The 18,051-nt window shown below is 44.1% G+C and overlaps 1 protein-coding gene across 1 annotated transcript; it reads right to left on the reverse strand.

Annotated features, from left to right (window-relative positions):
• Positions 1-3,364: 3,364 nt before the first annotated feature.
• LOC149362274 (glutathione S-transferase 1-like) lies at positions 3,365-17,409 on the reverse strand. The gene is made up of 4 exons (XM_089568252.1): positions 17,396-17,409; positions 14,957-15,098; positions 8,559-8,729; positions 3,365-3,594 (listed from the first exon to the last, which is right to left on the reverse strand). Exons 1-4 carry the CDS (start codon positions 17,407-17,409, stop codon positions 3,457-3,459), a joined length of 465 nt encoding a protein of 154 aa, XP_089424378.1. The 3' UTR covers positions 3,365-3,456.
• Between the last annotated feature and the right edge of the window lie 642 nt (positions 17,410-18,051).

The following is an 18,051-nucleotide window of genomic DNA, read 5'->3' on the forward strand; positions in this document are numbered from 1 at the left end:
GCCGAGTAACCAGACTAAAATTTTTATTTCAGCTCTCAAGAAATTCCTTCAATATCACTAACTCCCATTACTTGGTCCCAAAACAACTTACACATCTCAGAGCAAGCAATGAATACTGTTAGCAAACCCCGAACCCACGCATTAATGTGTATGCTAATTCTTATTTTCCGAAGACGATAGCAGAATGGAATAATTTACCAGCATCTCTTACAGTCCAGTACATTAACAACTTTCGAAAATCTCAACTTCGCACTAAAAAGTTTTTTTTCTTCTTTTTTTTTGTGTGTGTGTGTCATACGCCTAATCAACTCACCTAAGGTGAAGGCCGGGAATGTTGAAATTTTTGTTATTTTTTTCCTTTTCTGTGTGAAATAACTGTTTTTCAAGTTAATGTTTATTAACACTGCTTCTGTATAAAAAGTGAAACATTACGCGGTAAGAAATGATTGTATAGATGAAGATTCACTTTGTATTTTTGTATAATCGTCGAAACCTTTTTGCTTTCCAAGTGTCACGCCCCACCACTGTAACGGCCTCACGGCCAACAGTATTTTCAAATAAATAAAAAATAAAATAAAAAATAAAACACTTTGACATCTTTTTCTGGGAGGTGTCATGCGATTGAAGATGTGTGTTTTCATTTATAACCAGTATTTATTGCGCAAAGTGCTGCACGTGCTACCGGTACCAGCACTTTGCATGAGCCGCAACGAGCAGACGCTCCGAACCTTTCCGAACTCCAGTCTCAAACATGCGTCACTTCCGGCGGGTGGCAATGGCGCCCGTTTTTCTAGTTTCCCTATTGAAAACTCGGATTTCTGCGTGCCGTTGGCACCTTAACTGCTTGAAACTGGAACGTTATGTTTTGTGGGTGACATAGCGGGGGGGGGGGGGGGGGGGGGGTTACTATGAAAAAACAACATTTTTACTGTTTGCAAAACTTTGGTGAAGTAGGCCTTTAAGCTGGTACGATATACGGCATTTGACGCAAATCCTTAGCATGAAATTCAATATTAAGGCGGAAGCCCTTAATGCCTCATCGTTGTAAGCAGGAGCTGTCGACAAGAAATGTCACGCTTTTCAGTTGGTCGAAACGGTCGTAACGTCACAGTGCGCGAATTTCAAACGGGGCCAATTGTACTTTGGCTACTAACCATGCAACCAATTAAAGGGATCGTATAGTGATGCTCCAAGTAAGTTTGAGTTTAGTTAATTGCTTACTTCACCAATTAGCCCAATTAACCTTTCTAGTCAGACCAGATAAATAAATAAAACCGAGTAAGAAATTGGCCGAGCTTGGGAATCGAACCCCGGTCTCCGGAGTGCGAGTCGAGCACGCTACCACTCGGCCATGCCAGCTCGATGGTTTGGAATGAACAAAGGTGCGTCTAGTGAATACGGTGTCTTCGTTCACTCCCATCTTCCTCCCTTCCCGTTACGGCGAGGTTCAGGAGTGCACCGAGCTATGCGAGACAGATACATTTCCTTTCCTCAAAAACCAATTTACTGACGAGCAAGGCGTATTTGCCCGCGTTTGAGATTGGTCCAAATTGTCGTGATGTCACCACGCGCGAATTTTGACGGGTGTCCACCGAAATATGTGAGACAGTTACTGCGCAACTTTCTTTCGTCAAATACAATTTTCGACTAGTGTCTACTGAGATATGCGAGACAGTTACAGCGTAATTTCCTTTCCTCAAATACAATTTTCATTTTCTTCACTAAGGCCCCTCTTTATTCTTTCACTCCACTTCCTCCCTTCCTGTACAGTGCGGCTCAGGTGTCACCGAGACGACAGAGAATTACTGCGCCATTTACTTTCCTTAAAAAGCGTTGCGTTCAAAGGGCAAGGCGTCGCGCCGAACGGGTGGTGGCGTTCAATGGACTCAGTGGCAGCGCTACAACACGCTGTCGCGTTCCACTCCTAAAGGCGAAGCTTAAGCGTCATTAATTGGCAGTTAATTAATGCACCAACAAAATGTGAAGTGAACAATCGCGTAGCAGAATGCAGCACTCAGGCTTTCGCCTTTCAGCACTTTAGCCGCTAAAGTTCCTCGTAATTTTTTTTTAAGTGGCTTTAAAAGCTGCGAGACGTCGTTAACCTCTATTTACATTTTTTTTTTCAGGGGGGCTCGTGAACGCTTTGAGTATTGAAAATTATCTGAATTGAATTTTCTTCAGTTGACTACAAAGCCAGCAAAAAAGCGCCTGCAGCGCCGGAGGACCCAAGCGATACGTAGTTTCCAAGTAAACGCAGTTTATTCAGATGATGTACGAAGGTGAAGGATGACTATAACAAAAACGAGTATTTACCGCACTGTCTACTAATTTGTATATGCGACGAATCCGTTCTGTCTATTAAGTAGCCTGAATTGTGAAAATACTTATCCGGCCCCCAAGGTACTGCCAGGATTCTTCGACTATCCTGCGACTATGCAGTTGCTCATATATCTCGCGTATGAATATATTAATTTCTGTGCATATACCTCGCACTCCAGTAAATTCTATTTCAGACCTGAAGAACTCTGGCGGTTGCTGAACAGTAACATGTGCTCATCCAAACCAGGAGACCTGGAATGCGATCCTCCGCGCAAATGTCGGTCTTATTGCTGGTCGTCTAGGTCCTATCTGCGCCGTAAAACATCGATGCCCATCAGGAAACATACAGGCGTCGTCTTATAAAAATCAGACATAGAAACGATGTTCAGTAAAGAGGACTTTTAACCGCAAGGTATTCGCTGTTCCTGGCAGGGCGTTGCTTTGCGTCGCAGCTTTTTACCTGACGTTCACAATGCAGGCACAAAATCACAGAGAGGTGTTAGAACGTCCGTGAAAAGAATACATATTGCGTGGTAATATCCCGGTTTTCGAATAATTGGCAGCGGTCTGGAACGACGCACCTGGTATCGCCGGAGGGGCACTGAGATGCGCAAATCTATTTGAAGCAGCGCTCTCTTGAAAACACATTACACAGTTTAACAGAATTCATTAAGTTCTGGCTTATTCGAATGACCGTGAATGAAACCTCCTGTTACCAACATTCTTGCATGATCTCGCATGACGCCGTGTATTCTGGAATGAAACTTCCAGTATTCAGCAATTCTGTCCACTTTCTATTATTACTAATTTTCAAGGTGACAACCCTTCCAGGTGTTGCGGTGACAATCTTTTTGGAGTCGATCTAAGATTGAGTTTGCTTCTCCTGATCGATCAGTGAAATTAGAGTTGAGTAGCGAGGGTGATTTGCTTCTACCATTCCACTGTGATAATACCAAATCAACTTCAAGACGACGCCTGGCTGGACCATTGCTCTCAGTGTGCCGAAATAAAGCCGCTGTGAAAGTCTTTCAGATACTTATAGCTCAAAAAAAGGAATGCACTTTATTATGGTCGCTGTTTAATGAATCGCCTCACGGCGAGGCCTTAATTCCTTTCGAGGCCGACGGACGATGACTTCTACTTCAGCTTGGCCCAGACCTGCTTGACAAACTCTATGGCAGGGCCATGGATCTCTTCAAAGTAAGGAAGTTTGGACTTGAGACGCTCGTAGTAGGCGGTTAGCTTGGGGAACTTCGCCTTCTGGATGGAGCGGTTCTGTAAGAGAAGCAGTACGGAAGTGCATGATTGGCGGCTTTGAACACAACACAGGTTGAACAATATTATAACATAAGACGCGAATTACTTCAGTGCACTCTAAGGAATCATGCTGGGATGCGCAGCTCAACTGCACTGAAAGAAAGCACGTGCTGAAGTACAATGGCATGGTTTACAAGGAAATATACTTAAGATTTGCGGTGTTTTTCTCCTGCGCGCCTGCCTCACGAACTCAGTGTTTCAAGGAGAGGTTTCAGAAAACTGTAGATTTTTTCAATGTATTTCAGTTGTTTCTTCTTTTTACGTTCACGCCATGAACCTCCCTCCCCAGTTAGCCTGTTTCAATTAGCGACGACAGATACAAGCATATAACTTTGCAGGAAAGTTGCAAGTTAAATTCAGTGCCTCCTTTCTGAAGTGAGCAAAGTAAAAATCCCGGGGAAAATGGGCGCGATCAGTGCAAGCGCGTTAATTACAGTTATTGAAATGCTTGACAAAACAACTTATGACATCGAATTAGAAAGCTATGCGAAGATCAGGGCTGACTATTTCTTCAGTTGAATGCATGGTGCGATCACCGGGTCTGCGTGAATTCGCATTCTCTGTATCGTTTGTTATATTTCAACACGTGGTGGTGAGAAGTGCTCGATATGGCGCAACAGCCCATAGGCTGAAGCTTTTTGGTTGTATTCATACGCTCTGCCAGCAGCGGGGCGGTATTGCACGGTGTTACTGCAGATGAGCGACAAGTGGAAAATAAGCATGACGCACACCTTGGTATTGCATGCACCGCGATCGCCGGACTCACGCCGCGCGTTCCTCGTGGTTAGCAATAAATGCTGGTCGAGGCTAGCAAACACAGTCATATCGTAAAATCTTTCAGGCACCCGGATATAAGTAAAGTATCTGGTGCGCAAGAGGCAACAGCAAGGGTCCGATTTGTGAGAGCTGCGGTTCCCACGCATACAACAATCTTTTCGCCTTGCAGGTAAGAAGATGCCTTTGTCCCTCTTCTAAGTGGGTGGTTTCACAGAATTCTGCACTAGTGACTGGTGGTCACCGCCCCCAGCGAACTGTTATGTCAATAGGAGTGGCAGTGGGGGAGCACCAATCCCGGATATGGGACGGCAAATAGAATGGTCCTCACAACATGCATGTTGCGCCCTTCTATCTTCTCACAAGAGTCGAAGCCAAAAAGGGCTATCAAGAACCCACCAACGGGACACGCACAAATTGTCAAACGCAAAGCCGAGAAGAGGGAAAGAAATGTTTGAGGACATGTACTGAGTGGGGCTTGGTGACTCCAGACGTCGCCTGACCGTCCGGTTGGAAACTGCCCATAAAGTGGAAGACCCCCCAACTACTGAAACTAGCGAAAAATGGCCCTTTAAAGAAGTGGCCATGCGGTCATTCAATATGAGACAAATCTTCGTTATCAGAATTGGTTGTACATTTCGCTTTCACATTGATGGTCTTCTCATTGCGTACAAACAGCGCGAATTCAGACGGTTATGAAGGGAGACACACAAGGACTAGCGAGGCTTCGTCCCAGTCTATATTCGCACTGTTTCTAACTCGCAGAAGCTTCTGTTTGAGCTTCTCAATGCGTATTGCAACTTGATTTCGCGGCCGCTTTTCGTTTCTACGGCTGCGTGGGCATCAGGTGCGTGTTGGATTCTAGAGGATAGCTTTAGGTGAGTGTGCGGAATCCTTCTATAAGGTAAGCTGGACGGATGGGGTTTCTGGAGGGCGTATTTGGGAAGGGGTAGGTGGTGGGCTGAGGCCTGTAGATGGGCGATGTATTTTTACTTGTGGGAGCACGGATTTCCTCACAAAAGGGAACATCAACTCCCACACGCACACGCAAAGGCCACGGCTTTTTGGCCGTAAAATGACTATACTGCTACCGCCTTAAAGAAAAAAGAAAACTTTCAAAAACAGAATAATGGGTGGTGGAGTGTGCGTGTACAGGAAGTTGTATGGATGCCAAAAGGTGGGTATTGCCCGTGCAGCTATACGCCTGTGTGCCGAACGACAAGACAACGACAGTGGACGAAGACACAGCACAGATGCGCCAATTAGAATGACGCCCATATCTGCCGGAACAAGATAATGCCCCCATGCTTTTTTTCCATGCAAACATAGAAACCTGAAATCTGAGGAATATCTAATTGCAGGCCAGTTTCTAATCTTCAAATTCAGCCTTAAGCAGGGGAGAAAATATTATGCGCAACTCTGAATAAAAATTCCTCATTAAGCAGTTTTTAGTATATGAGAATTTGCGTTCAACCAAAAAAGTTCTGCTCAGTTGTCACTGAAGAAACAAAAGTAAATAATAATACGGACATTTAAAAAAGAAAAAGCTCTTTATCCCTGGTAGATACAAAGATTTCAGAAAAAAAATTTATAACGTCAACCACCACCTTTATTAATGTTAACAAATTATGACATTAGAAGCTCTAGTCTTTCTTAATAGAGTGGCACCTAAAGCTCTCTAAACAATTTGTACTAAACTAATGTGCTTCTTCTAACATGAAGAAAATCAATTATGTTGTTCTGCACAGCCGTATTTTAGGTCTCTTCCCATTCCCCGTGTATATAATCGTACTAAAGTGCTTCTTCTAACAGGGAGAAAATCAATTATGTTGTTCTATCAAGCGGCCGTTGTTCTGCAGAGCCGCATTTTAGGTCCCTTCTCATTTCCCCTTGTATATAATCGATAGAGTTTCAGTTCATGCTTCAGTAAATATTACGGTGTTTGCTGGTAATCAAACAAAGCTTACCAGTGGCAAAACTATAGGTGAATTCATGGAATGTGATAACGAATTTCTGTAATGCTTTTAAAAATTTCCCCAGAGTGCTATTTCAAAATTAACGTAACAAAAAGAAAAGTTCCTCTATTCCAAGCAAAAGAAATTTAATAAACGCATCTGCATCTTTCGCTTGGCGAAAACAATGATGAAGTCTTATCGAGCGTAAGGTATGTGGTAATCGTTTCGGATGCTCTAAGCTCGGATGTGCAAAGTGATAAGGTTTTAAACAAAATAAAGAACGTAACTGGCGTAATATTTGGCAGTAGACTGAACCTGCCAACTGTGTTTATGATATAAGTACTCAAAGCGTTTTTACTACGATCCCTCCCATATTTTGGGATTATTCCGGTAACTACCATCGCAGAGAACGCATACGAATAAGTGCTGCCGCAAAAGCGCTCAATCAGAGTTATCGTCAACGTGCAGTGGCCTCAAAAACCGGTACCTACTTTATTGATATTTCTGCTATGAAGCCTAAACGGCGTTCTGCCTTTTCATGCTTAAGTATATATAATATACCTGTAATAGGTATAACACAGTAATGCACTAAGCGTTTTTTTCCTCCTTTTTCCATACGCCTACATAATACTTGGGGTATACCGTTGTCTTGTACAAATTTCTAAATGGAATCAGTACCCTTAACGCCCTTGAGGATAAGTACTGTGTCAATCATGAAAGGCCATCCTATGAAACTCATTTCACTGCTTCATCATCTCAGACAGACAAGTCGACTGAAACATTTTAAGTAAATGCGCTCTTTGTGTGCTTGTTTCTGTTGACCAAATGGTGCATACAGCTTGCTGTTGTATCCGGCGCTAAGCAGGCTGCTTGCGTCTGTGGGCGCAGTGGGGCCTCCAAGCTGCATATCGCTGCTTTTTAGGGCGAAAGCTTTTAATGGCTCCTCGTTTTCCATCCGTCCGGCCGTCCGTTCGTCCGCGAAAACTGTCACGCTATAGCTGTCAATCATCCTGACGACGTCATCAGCGGCGTAATACACCTTAACCAAAATGATTGAGTTAATCGTGGCATAGTATGCTGTAACCATTAAGTAGTAACCAGCCATCAGTTAGTAATTTGTCATTAATGAGTAGTTATTGATTATTGAATAATTAGTCATTGATTAGTGATTAGCGATCGGTTAGTAATTAGTCATTAATTAGTCATCAGCGACTGAGGCAGTCAAATCGGCGCGAGAAGGCTTTCGCTTCAGAACCATTATATCGTCAAAGTGCTCCCCCCCCCCCCCCTAATTTTTTACACGGCGGCCTTTTAAAAGGAAGCATGCGTGTTGAGAGAGAAATAAACATTTCACACATGCCTTTCTGAATTATTTCGTATCAGTTTTCCAATTATTCGGTGTGTGTTTTGTGCGGCTTTTGGAGAAATTATAAAGATCGTATGGGGTTTGTCCGGATCACTACACGGAAAGGTCGGAACACATATGAACGTCACAGAACGGCATACACTTAATGCCGAAGCAAAATGGAAAGCAGGTGCAAAGCGCACAAATGGTTATGGAAAGCGTCCGAGCTTCAGTATATGTATGGTATCGTACGGACTCCCTATTTCTTCAGATCTGCTGGTGCGATTCGTATGGAAAGGCATCAGTAGGGATTGCTCTAAGTTTAGGTCTAGGTACGTGGAAAAAATTCAACATTTAAACATTAGAAGCTTTACTCTGCATTTGCTGACTTCAAATATTCATGAGGGGGTTTTAAATGCGGAAGAAAGCACAATCCTTTTGTCACAGGATATCTATAGCTGTAAAAAGTGCTTATATGCGGGCCAAAGATATCTACTAGCTCGATATGCCACCAAAACGTACCGCTACAGGCTTCGACATGGGCTTTACACCAGTTGGAGATGCATCTTATGCACATAGACAAAGAAAACATGAACTGAAGAAAGTTCAAGGCAAAAGGAGAAACATTCCTCGCTTCGAGAATAAATCTTGATTTCTGAGAAGTACCATGTTGTTTTGGAAACAGAAGCATGAACTGCTTAATCGAAGCCTTGTCCTTATCTCCGGTGTCGATAGCTTCAAAATCGATGTAGTTGCGAACATGTGTGACTTGTTAGCGACAGCATATTTCGCGGCTATCACTGCCTGAAAGGCGACCAAGAGATTCCATTATGATTTGCGGCGCTTACCTCAAGGGCAATTATTAGGTGCCCGATCAGAGAAAGGTCGGCAAGGGTGATCTCGTCTCCGATAGCAAACTTGCTGTCGCCAATGAGGTCCTCCAATCCTCTCAGCACATTTTTCTCAAAGCTGGCGACCTCTTCAGCAGTTGGCTCGGTCTTCTCCCAGAAACGAGGGCGCTGCAAAAAAACAAGAAAATCAGCGGTTGATACGACCTGTTCTTGCGAAAGGAAGCACCCGGACCGCCGTTCAATTTTGTGCATTCGCAACATTGCAGTTTTGAAAATGTTTACAGAATATTAAATGCAGACTGTGGGCTAACGCCTCAGTTCTTACGGCTGCGATGCTGCAAAAATTGAGCACACAGTAAGTTGAAAAGTTCTAAAGGTGATGATTGCCTTCTTCAAGCTCTTTAAAGCAAGAAAAAAGAAAAACATAAGGGAAGGAGGGCATAGGAGTCTATTGCGGGAGCATTAACTGTCGTTCTAAACTTGCTAAACTAAAATGTGGCGTATGCAGAAACTTTTACGTAAACCTGTGCAAGGAATGTGTGCGATTTCAGAAGTATTGAGCTTACGTAAAGCACAGCGAGGGGCTTAAATCCCGGACACCAGGAAATCGACAAGGAGCACGCAGTGGCAGGTACGGCATCATTCGGACCCCAAGGTCAAGTTGCACCAATGTGAGCTCTTCAAAATAGTCTTAGCTGCATTGTTCGAAGTCGTTATTGCGAAGTGTTCCCTAGATATCTCATGTTTCTCTAACGAACAGGTTCGAAAGGAATCCTAGTACACGTGTTTAGAAGAAAAATCGGTAATATGTGTCGTTAGACTAGGGTGAGATGAGAGCAAGGCTGGTACTTTTGCATTGGTAGTTAAGGCGCCGCAGGTATACAAGATTTTTCAAATAAGACTTTACACAATTTTCTAAAACGGGCTGTTTGAATTACACGAGCACTTTTTTCGGAATAACATTTTCAGGGGTGCAGTACATCAAAATATAGCTTGGACGTGTTAACTACCAAGTTATTTAACTAGTATTGAATAGTTAACTTTTTAACTATTACTGTTAGACTGCTTAACTATTGTGACTGCCTAGCCCAGTGTAAGGTTCTAAAATTTCAAAAACTCAGTTTACCCTGGGCGCTGAGGCCCAACAGATTTTGGCTACATCGTGCTGAAATACGTGTGTTTTCGAGAACCCTCCAGTCAAATCAACTCCTCCAGTGCGCCTAACTCGTCAGAAAGTCAAAATGTGAAGGGCCACAGCGCCGAGGATAACAATGTTTTCGAAATTCTAAAAACGGATATGGTTATAACTTTCGTGGGCTACACGCACCGCGGTGGCTCAGCGGTTATGGTGCTCGGCTGCTGACCCGGAAGACGCGGGTTCGATCCCATCCCGGCCGCGGCGGTTGAATTTCTTTGGAGGAGAAATTCTAGAGGCCCGTGTACTGTGTGATGTCAGTGCACGTTAAAGGACCCCAGGTCGTAGAAATTTCTGGAGCCCTCCAGTACGGCGTCTCTCATAGCCTTAGTCGCTTTGGAACGTTAAACCCAATAAACCAAACCAAACCCCTCTCAGTAATTAGGGAGCAGAACAATAATAATTAAAAAGTTAACTATACTGCATTGGTTAAGCAGCTAGCTAGTTAGCACGTCTCCGCTGTATTCTCATGCACTACATCGCTCACAGTGCTGTGCCGAAAAAAGCGGTCCTGTAACTCAAAAAGCTTATCTTTAAAAATTTGCGCAATTCTTAGGTGAAACAGCCTGTATATGCTGCCTAACTATAGACATGGCAACGAGTAGTTTTAAATTAATAACGTCTTCCATGATCGAAAGTCTCTTACAAACAGTTCATGCAAATGCTGAGTGGAATGTGAAATGGGCACTGAGGACAAATTGCAGTCGGCCGGGTCGATAGTCTACGGAATTCTAGTGACGGAGACCAACCTCACTATCTCGCAACATACCTACGTGTCAGGCCTAGGTTGGACACCTCGGCGAAACGGCCTCTTCATGAGGCAGCACCCGCGGTACCTGCACACTGTCTTGAGGAAGGAACCTTAACTACTCCTATCTAAAAAAAACGAACCCCGACTTGGGTAGGTTAATTAAACGTTTCTCACTCTATCTCTCTAAACAAAAATCGAAGTTCAATAGGTTAGAAAAGAAAAAAAGATGGCTGGTGGTGTAGTATTTCTAAACAAGAAATATTGTGCGAAAGCCGGTTTTTCCAGGTGGACACCAATGTCACGTACTTGACAGCACGATTGAACGCGCCTTTCCTTTCCTTTCGTGTCTTATGTCACATATGCAAGTTGATGAAGACAACGATGGGAATGCACTGCACGAGAGTGTGGAAGTTTTAACACGAGGCGTGATCGGCTGCGGCGATAGCACAGTGCTCTCGTGCAATGGCCAGCGAAGCTGTTCCGTTCGCTCCGTTGCGGTTTGAAACCCAGTAGCGGGAATATTTAACTTCTCCAGGTGGTCAAGGTCATCCTCATCGCTGATATCGATCGCTGAAAAAGATCGCTGAAATGGAGAGGCGAATCGAGGAACATACACTTACTCTCCAAACACAACAATGGAACCAAATATGTGAAAGCGTCAATGGACAGCTCGGAAATAAGAAGACATGGCATCTTCTAAGACACCTGCTCGACCCAGAACAAACACGTCCCGCGCAACAAAGTCAACTGTACAGACTCATACATAAATATTAGGGTACAACTGAAGACCTTATCAAAGAGCTAGCAGAACGTTATCTAAACATGGATGATGGTACCACACAACCAGACTACCGGGGGACTCCTAATCCAAATTTAGACGCAGACATCACAGACGCAGAGGTCTGGTACGCAATTGGAAAACTGCGGACAACATCTGCGGCAGGACCAGACAAAGTAACAAATACTCTCAGGAACTTAGACGCAACGTCGATCGCGGCAGTTACAGACCTTATGAACAAATACTGGCATGCAGGCAACATACCTCCAGAGTGGAAACACGCGAAAATCACTTTTATTCCTAAAGCGGGTAAGAAACTCAGCACTGAGAATCTACGCCCAATTTCATTAACATCATGCCTAGGCAAACTCATGGAGCATGTCATCCTCAATAGGCTCCAAAACTATGCGGAGGACATGAACCTCCTACCTGAAACAATGTTAGGATTCAGGGCCCAACTATCTACCCAGGACATACTCTTGCAGCTTAACAAGGACATAATTGAAGCTGACGAGGGAACAGGAACGAAAGCAATATTGGGTTTAGACCTTGTTAAAGCTTTCGACAACGTCACCCACGAAGCCATTTTGACAAACTTGTCAGAAATCAACCCCGGAGAAAGGACGTACAACTACATCCGATCCTTCCTCACTAACAGAACAGCAGTGATAACGGTCGGAACAATAGAGTCTGCCCCAATCACACTAGGAAGTAAAGGAACGCCACAGTGCTCCGTCCTGTCCCCTTTCCTTTTAACCTCTCCCTCATCAAAATTCCCCCCAAACTGGCACAAATACCAGACCTACATCACACGTTCTATGCAGATGACATCACACTTTGGGTAACAAAAGGATGCGAAGGCTACATAGAAGACACACTCCAAGCAGCAGTGGACATCATTGAGGCATGCGTATGGGAATCCGGCCTCACTTGTTCTGAGCAAAAATCTGAACTCTTCGTGATCCGTCGTAAACAAAGAGGTAGGCGCACCACGACATCCCCCCCGCAAATAAACGTCTATGTTAATGGACGATCTGTCAAAGAGGTACAGACCATGAGAATACTGGGGTTGTATTTACAAACAAATGGAAAGAATACTGACACACTCACTAAGCTAAAACGCAGGGTAGAAGCGACGGCGCGATTAATCCGCCGCATAGCTAACCGCAGACAAGGGGTGAGGGAAAGAGATTTATGCCACCTAGTGCAGGCCTTTGCGCTAAGCAGGATACTCTATGCCACCCCTTATCTCAAATTTTCGAAAGCAGAAAAGGACAAATTGGATAGCATGATAAGGCAGGCCTATAAGGCTGCGTTAGGACTCCCACTAAATGCCTCAACCGAAAGGCTTATGAGGTTAGGAATACATAACACCTACAATGAACTGAAAGAAGCCCATTTAATGGCTCAAACAGCGCGGTTAGCCAATTCAAGAACTGGCAGGAGTATTCTTACCAGGCTCGGAATTAACTTTCAACCTACGAATAACGATGCTAAAGTAGACTTACCCCGCGACTATAGGACGGCCCTACTAATCAAACCACTCCCCAAAAACATGCACCCCTTACACCATGAGGGTAGAAGACAAGCACGAGCCAAAGGCTTACATAAGAAATACAGACAGTGCGCTGCAACACTTTATGTAGATGCGGCAGAATACAAAAATACCAATGCCTTTGCAATTGTGGTTGTGAACGAGAATGGTGACCACATCGTCTCGGCGACAATCAAAACGAAATCCTCTGAAACGGCAGAAGAGGCGGCTATAGCCCTCGCCCTAGCACATACCCAAGGGAGCATCATCCTCAGCGATTCCAAAATGGGTATCAATAATTTCGCTAAAGGGCGAATTACAACCACCTCCCTTAGAATCCTTAACGCAACCAAATTCTCACCAAATTATTCCGAATTGATATGGGTCCCAGCCCATTCGGGGAATCCGGGGAACGAGGCAGCCCACAATAAAGCCCGAGGTTTCGTCGACCGGGCCGTGGATGAGTCTGGCTCCCTGAATTTCAAGAAGGACTCAATGATCACATATCATGATCTCACCAATCATTTTAAATTAGAGAGGAGAATTTTCCCCCCTCCAGACAAAAGACTTACTAAAGAACAAGAGGTTACGTGGCGTCGTCTACAGACGAGATCGATACGCACCCCATCACTCCTCGCGCACATTTATCCAGATCTTTACAACCCAAACTGCAAACACTGTGGCCAACGTGCTACCTACGATCACATCCTGTGGGACTGCAAAATAGAGCCACCTCCGGGTGATCTAGTTACAGCTCCTTCTCTCGAGCGGTGGGAGACCGTGCTGGCTAGCTCTGACCCCAGAACGCAAGTTTTGGCGGTGGAGTGGGCTGACAAAGTCGTCGAGGGCTATGTACTCTCGACCACTTAACGCGACCTCTTGCCAAGCTCTTCCCGGCGAATAAAATGTTTTACAATCAAATCCTCATTTAAAGCCTCGTTTATTTCCCGCCATTCCCCTCATCATGTGATTATCTTCAGAAGCTTCACCACATGCCGGCATTTCTCAGGTTAGGAGGCCAACAGTGCTTTCGCACAAAAACGAAATCCGGGTGTCGCCATCACCGGCGAATTTCGCAAGTAAAATGCATGCACCAAAACAGATTTTTTGGCGCAGATCTAAGTGACCAGGGTACGCCGCCCGTCATTTCAGTACAACGGAAAACCGTCATTTTCAGTAAGGACGCTCAAAATTCGGACAGACTGGCAGGAAAATTTTTGAAATCCACTTGTGCCGTTTATAAATGAGAACTTTTCCGCCATAGCAACGTCAACATAGCTAAAAAAATAATAAATTTTCAGTGTAAGTAAATTGCACGGAGTGATCCTGAGCGTTAGTTTGAACTGAAGCTCAAACGCCTCTTTGCGTGCATCATGAGCCACTTGTCGTCTTCTGCGAGCTTCTGCTTCTAGATTTAGAAACACAGGATCCTGTGGTTTTAGGGTTAATCTTAGTTTCGTTAGCACGAACTTCAACTTTAGCTCTTGGGTGTCATTTTCGCTGAACTTGCCAACGGCGCACATTGAAATCTTGAGAACGGTGCTAACGTTGTCGTAATCCTCACGAAGATGTTGTTCCTCTATTTATGAAACTCTTTGGTGAGGTTAGAATCACACGTTATCTGCCAGGAGCTTTTCTTCTTTAAAGACCTGAGACCGGTACGAGCTCCTAGAACGCGAAGGATGAGATAGAGTTTTTAATGTTTTTTTTTTATTTCGCCACTGGCCTCCGTGAGCCGAGCGAGGCGCAACATTGTTTAATCGAGATTTCATGCACTGGCCCTGCAATGCGTGCTGCCCACCAGGAACGGACGCCGTAAAAGATCGTCGGACACGCTTGCATTAACAGCCGCTCCTGTAAAACAGACTTGAGAGGAAGGCGCCATAACTGCGATTCGCAGTGTACAAGAATGCTGCAAACCCCGGCTGAGAATACCTGTGGTGGCTGTAATCCGAGTGGCGCAATCTCATGTGCACAACACGAACTACACTCGTTAAATGGTCTACAGGGATATACTGCAAACGCCAGAAAGGAAAGTGCTTCCCTGTCAGCATTGTCCCGTCGTCCCGACGAACGACCAATAAATAAATAAAAGAATAGGAGTACTGAAATCGAACTAAAAATAAAACATACTCACTAGAAAGGTCACGAGATGAGGCTGAATGCTGCACGAAGCTGAAGACAGTACCTGGTCGATACGAGCGCGATCCTTGATGTTAGCGGGGTACAGCTCAGATGTCGGTGCGTACTTGCGCATCAGGTAGTAGGCGATGGCGTTGCTGCAGTTGAATAGTAGAACTTGTGTAGGGCAGATAAGGCAGCGTAGGCAAGCAGCCAATAGATAAGGGAGGATGCCACGTGCAAGGCAACATTTTTTTTTTGATGGAGCAACCAATGCAGTAAGAGACTGCGCACAGCTTCAGAACAATTTCAGAACAATAGATAAATTTCATCCGACCATACACTTTTTTCGTTCTTAACGCATATTGGTTAAACCTTAGTTCATGTACATGCATATGCTTATGTCATGCATATTCCATTTTGAATGAATACATTATGCGCCCCTGTGTCGACGGCACCGAGTAACCTCTACTGCCGCACATTTATATGTCTGGAGAGAGCGGTTTGACTAGACGGGGCTTCAATTTAGGATGCTGCTGAAGGAATATCGTAGCGACGAAAAAGGCAATATACTTTAAAATTGATGAACGTGATACCAAACAGAAAATTATATCTGAGCTTTTGCCTGAGACTTTGACAGCTGTACTTGTAATTTTACTTTTTTTTGTATTAATATACCAACCCTGCTAAGATCCCTTCTGGGATTGCAGTATTCATAAATAAAAATAAATAAAATAAATTAATTAAAAAATGTTAATGAATACATCTATTCGGCCTCTTTTGAAAGCTGATGATGAGATCCGTGATGCTGCTGATAAAGCTAAATGCATACTAAATGCTTACTAAATGCTTACTAAGCCGGCAGTAACGAGTGGCAGTCCAGTGAGGTCTCTTAAAACTATGACATAACCTGCATATGCCATTCTGTTCAAATGTGGTAGCACTGTTATACTGATGGAAAAGTCAGGGTATCCACTAAGGCTTCAGGTCCTGATGGGCTGCCGGTTGCACTGCTGTGGCCATGCTTACACTCAGTAACTCCATATGGAAATATTTTATGGGAGAATAACAGTTCCCTTCCTGATGACTAAAAAAGTGCTTTAATATTTTAAGTATTTAGTGAATCCGCCCCTCGCAATAAAAGCTGCACTATCGTCCTGTTTCTCTTTCCTAAGCCTGTTTCTCACAAGGCGGGAGGTGCAAACTTCTTTAATATGATCTGAATTCGTGTAATGTAAAAGATATCGATGCATATCCTTTGTTAAACCCTAACCAGCACGTATTTCGAAAGGGATTGTGCTGCTTTATCCACTAAACCGGATCCGTCCACTGCAGCTCTGGACAACCGCATTACTACCGACTTAATTTTTTAAGTTGTCACAACAGGTTTGACATGATCCAGCATGTTTTACCGATAAGGAATAATTGTTTTACAATATTGACGATGACATTATAGTCTGAGTTTCGGATTTTCCACAGCTAAGACACCAGTTCGTAATTATAAATAAAGAATGAATCAGGCATCGCTGATGTGACGTTAAGAATCTCACAGCTGTAGTGCCCAAGAAAACTACTGCGCGATCAGTTTTAGAACATGCATGCACATTAGGGGACCATCTTACCAATACCGATAAATAAACACTTGGCTGTCTTTCGCAGCCACGCTTTTAGCCTTTAGCAAAAGCCTTTAGCTGCTCGTTCTGGTTTTAGGTAATAGTTTTAGCTTAAAAATTTTACGCCAATTAACACTTGCAAAAATTCGTTATAATGTGAGTGATTAGCACTCAGCACACCAAAGCTTCGGCTCAAATTGTTCCGCAAAACATTCATTACTCTCGCATCAGCAGCATGTATGAAACACACATTATGGAGCCACATTACGTAGACAACCGCTCGACTAGATCTCAAGCAAAAAGGGCGCAAAATAGAAATGCACGGCAGAATTTTCAGGGACTCTGTTCCAAAAGATATCTATCAGTTCAGAGGTATGCATTCTGCTCTTGCAGCTATTTCTTCGAACGACATATTCCACTGATCATTGTGCCATGTCACGTCGTGTCAATGACAGATTCAGAATGCCGATTGGCTACCTAGGTGCAACTTCCGTGTTCGCTGGATTCCCAATATTTTCCACTTGTGCGAAATGCAGCTTGCATAGTCGCGGCGTTTCCTCCATTTTCCAAGCATTTTTCATGTCCACTGCATTTTTCACGTTGACCGCTTTATTTTGTAAATTATGTTAAAGTTCTCGTCATTTCGTCGCGCATTCGGATGTAGGGTTACGAGCATTACACGCCTCCCTACCTTGCCCCACTGTAACAGCAGTTAGTTGTGACTAGTAGATGAATAAATAAAATAGATACCTGAAGCCACTTTTCTTCTTCGCTCATAACTGGCTCAACGTTCCTTTCCGTCTGCCGGGTCGGTTTTCGATGGCTTGCGATGCAGTCCTCACAGGTATGACGCCATGTCCTCACTGCGGCGGAGTGCCGTCGGATGCCGACTGAAGCTGTGTACCAAACATCACTATGGGCAGGGAAAAACCAAAGTACGTCCTCTTCCAAGTTGCGGACGTTTGCTCGACGGTGGTCTGTCACGCTCATCTTTTTCTCACCTCGCGCACGTAATAGTCCGGCAGGAAATATGGCGACAAGCTGCGAGTGTTCTTTCAAAGAAACAGCTCAATAACACAGAACGAATTCGGCTGCATCTGTAATGAAAACAAGCTACTTAATTGAGTTAAGGCCAGTCCAGAAAGAATTGTTCGCTTGCCCTCGGCGGCATGAATAAATAAATAAGCAAAAATATTTAAAGACAACTGCCAACGAATGCACTCATGACACTCGGCATGATTATGCAATGTATAGCGGCCAGATTTGTTAATCCTGTTATGATATCCAGATAACCTCAGCATAGCGGCTAAATACAGGCATACTGCATTGCCTGATGGCACTGAAATCTTTCCACTCAGGGCCTAAAAACTACTGCCGCCAGTCTTTTCAGTCGCGATAAACGGACAGCTATATTCTGGATGATTAGAGGCCCGTGTTTGGGTGGCTTTTCTTTCTTAAGTACTCTGGACAAAACCCAGTTGCCTTACGTACGCCACAT

This window comes from Amblyomma mixtum, chromosome 2 (assembly GCF_055824585.1).
Source record: "Amblyomma mixtum isolate Tamu chromosome 2, ASM5582458v1, whole genome shotgun sequence".
Taxonomy (NCBI): Eukaryota; Metazoa; Arthropoda; class Arachnida; order Ixodida; family Ixodidae; genus Amblyomma; species Amblyomma mixtum.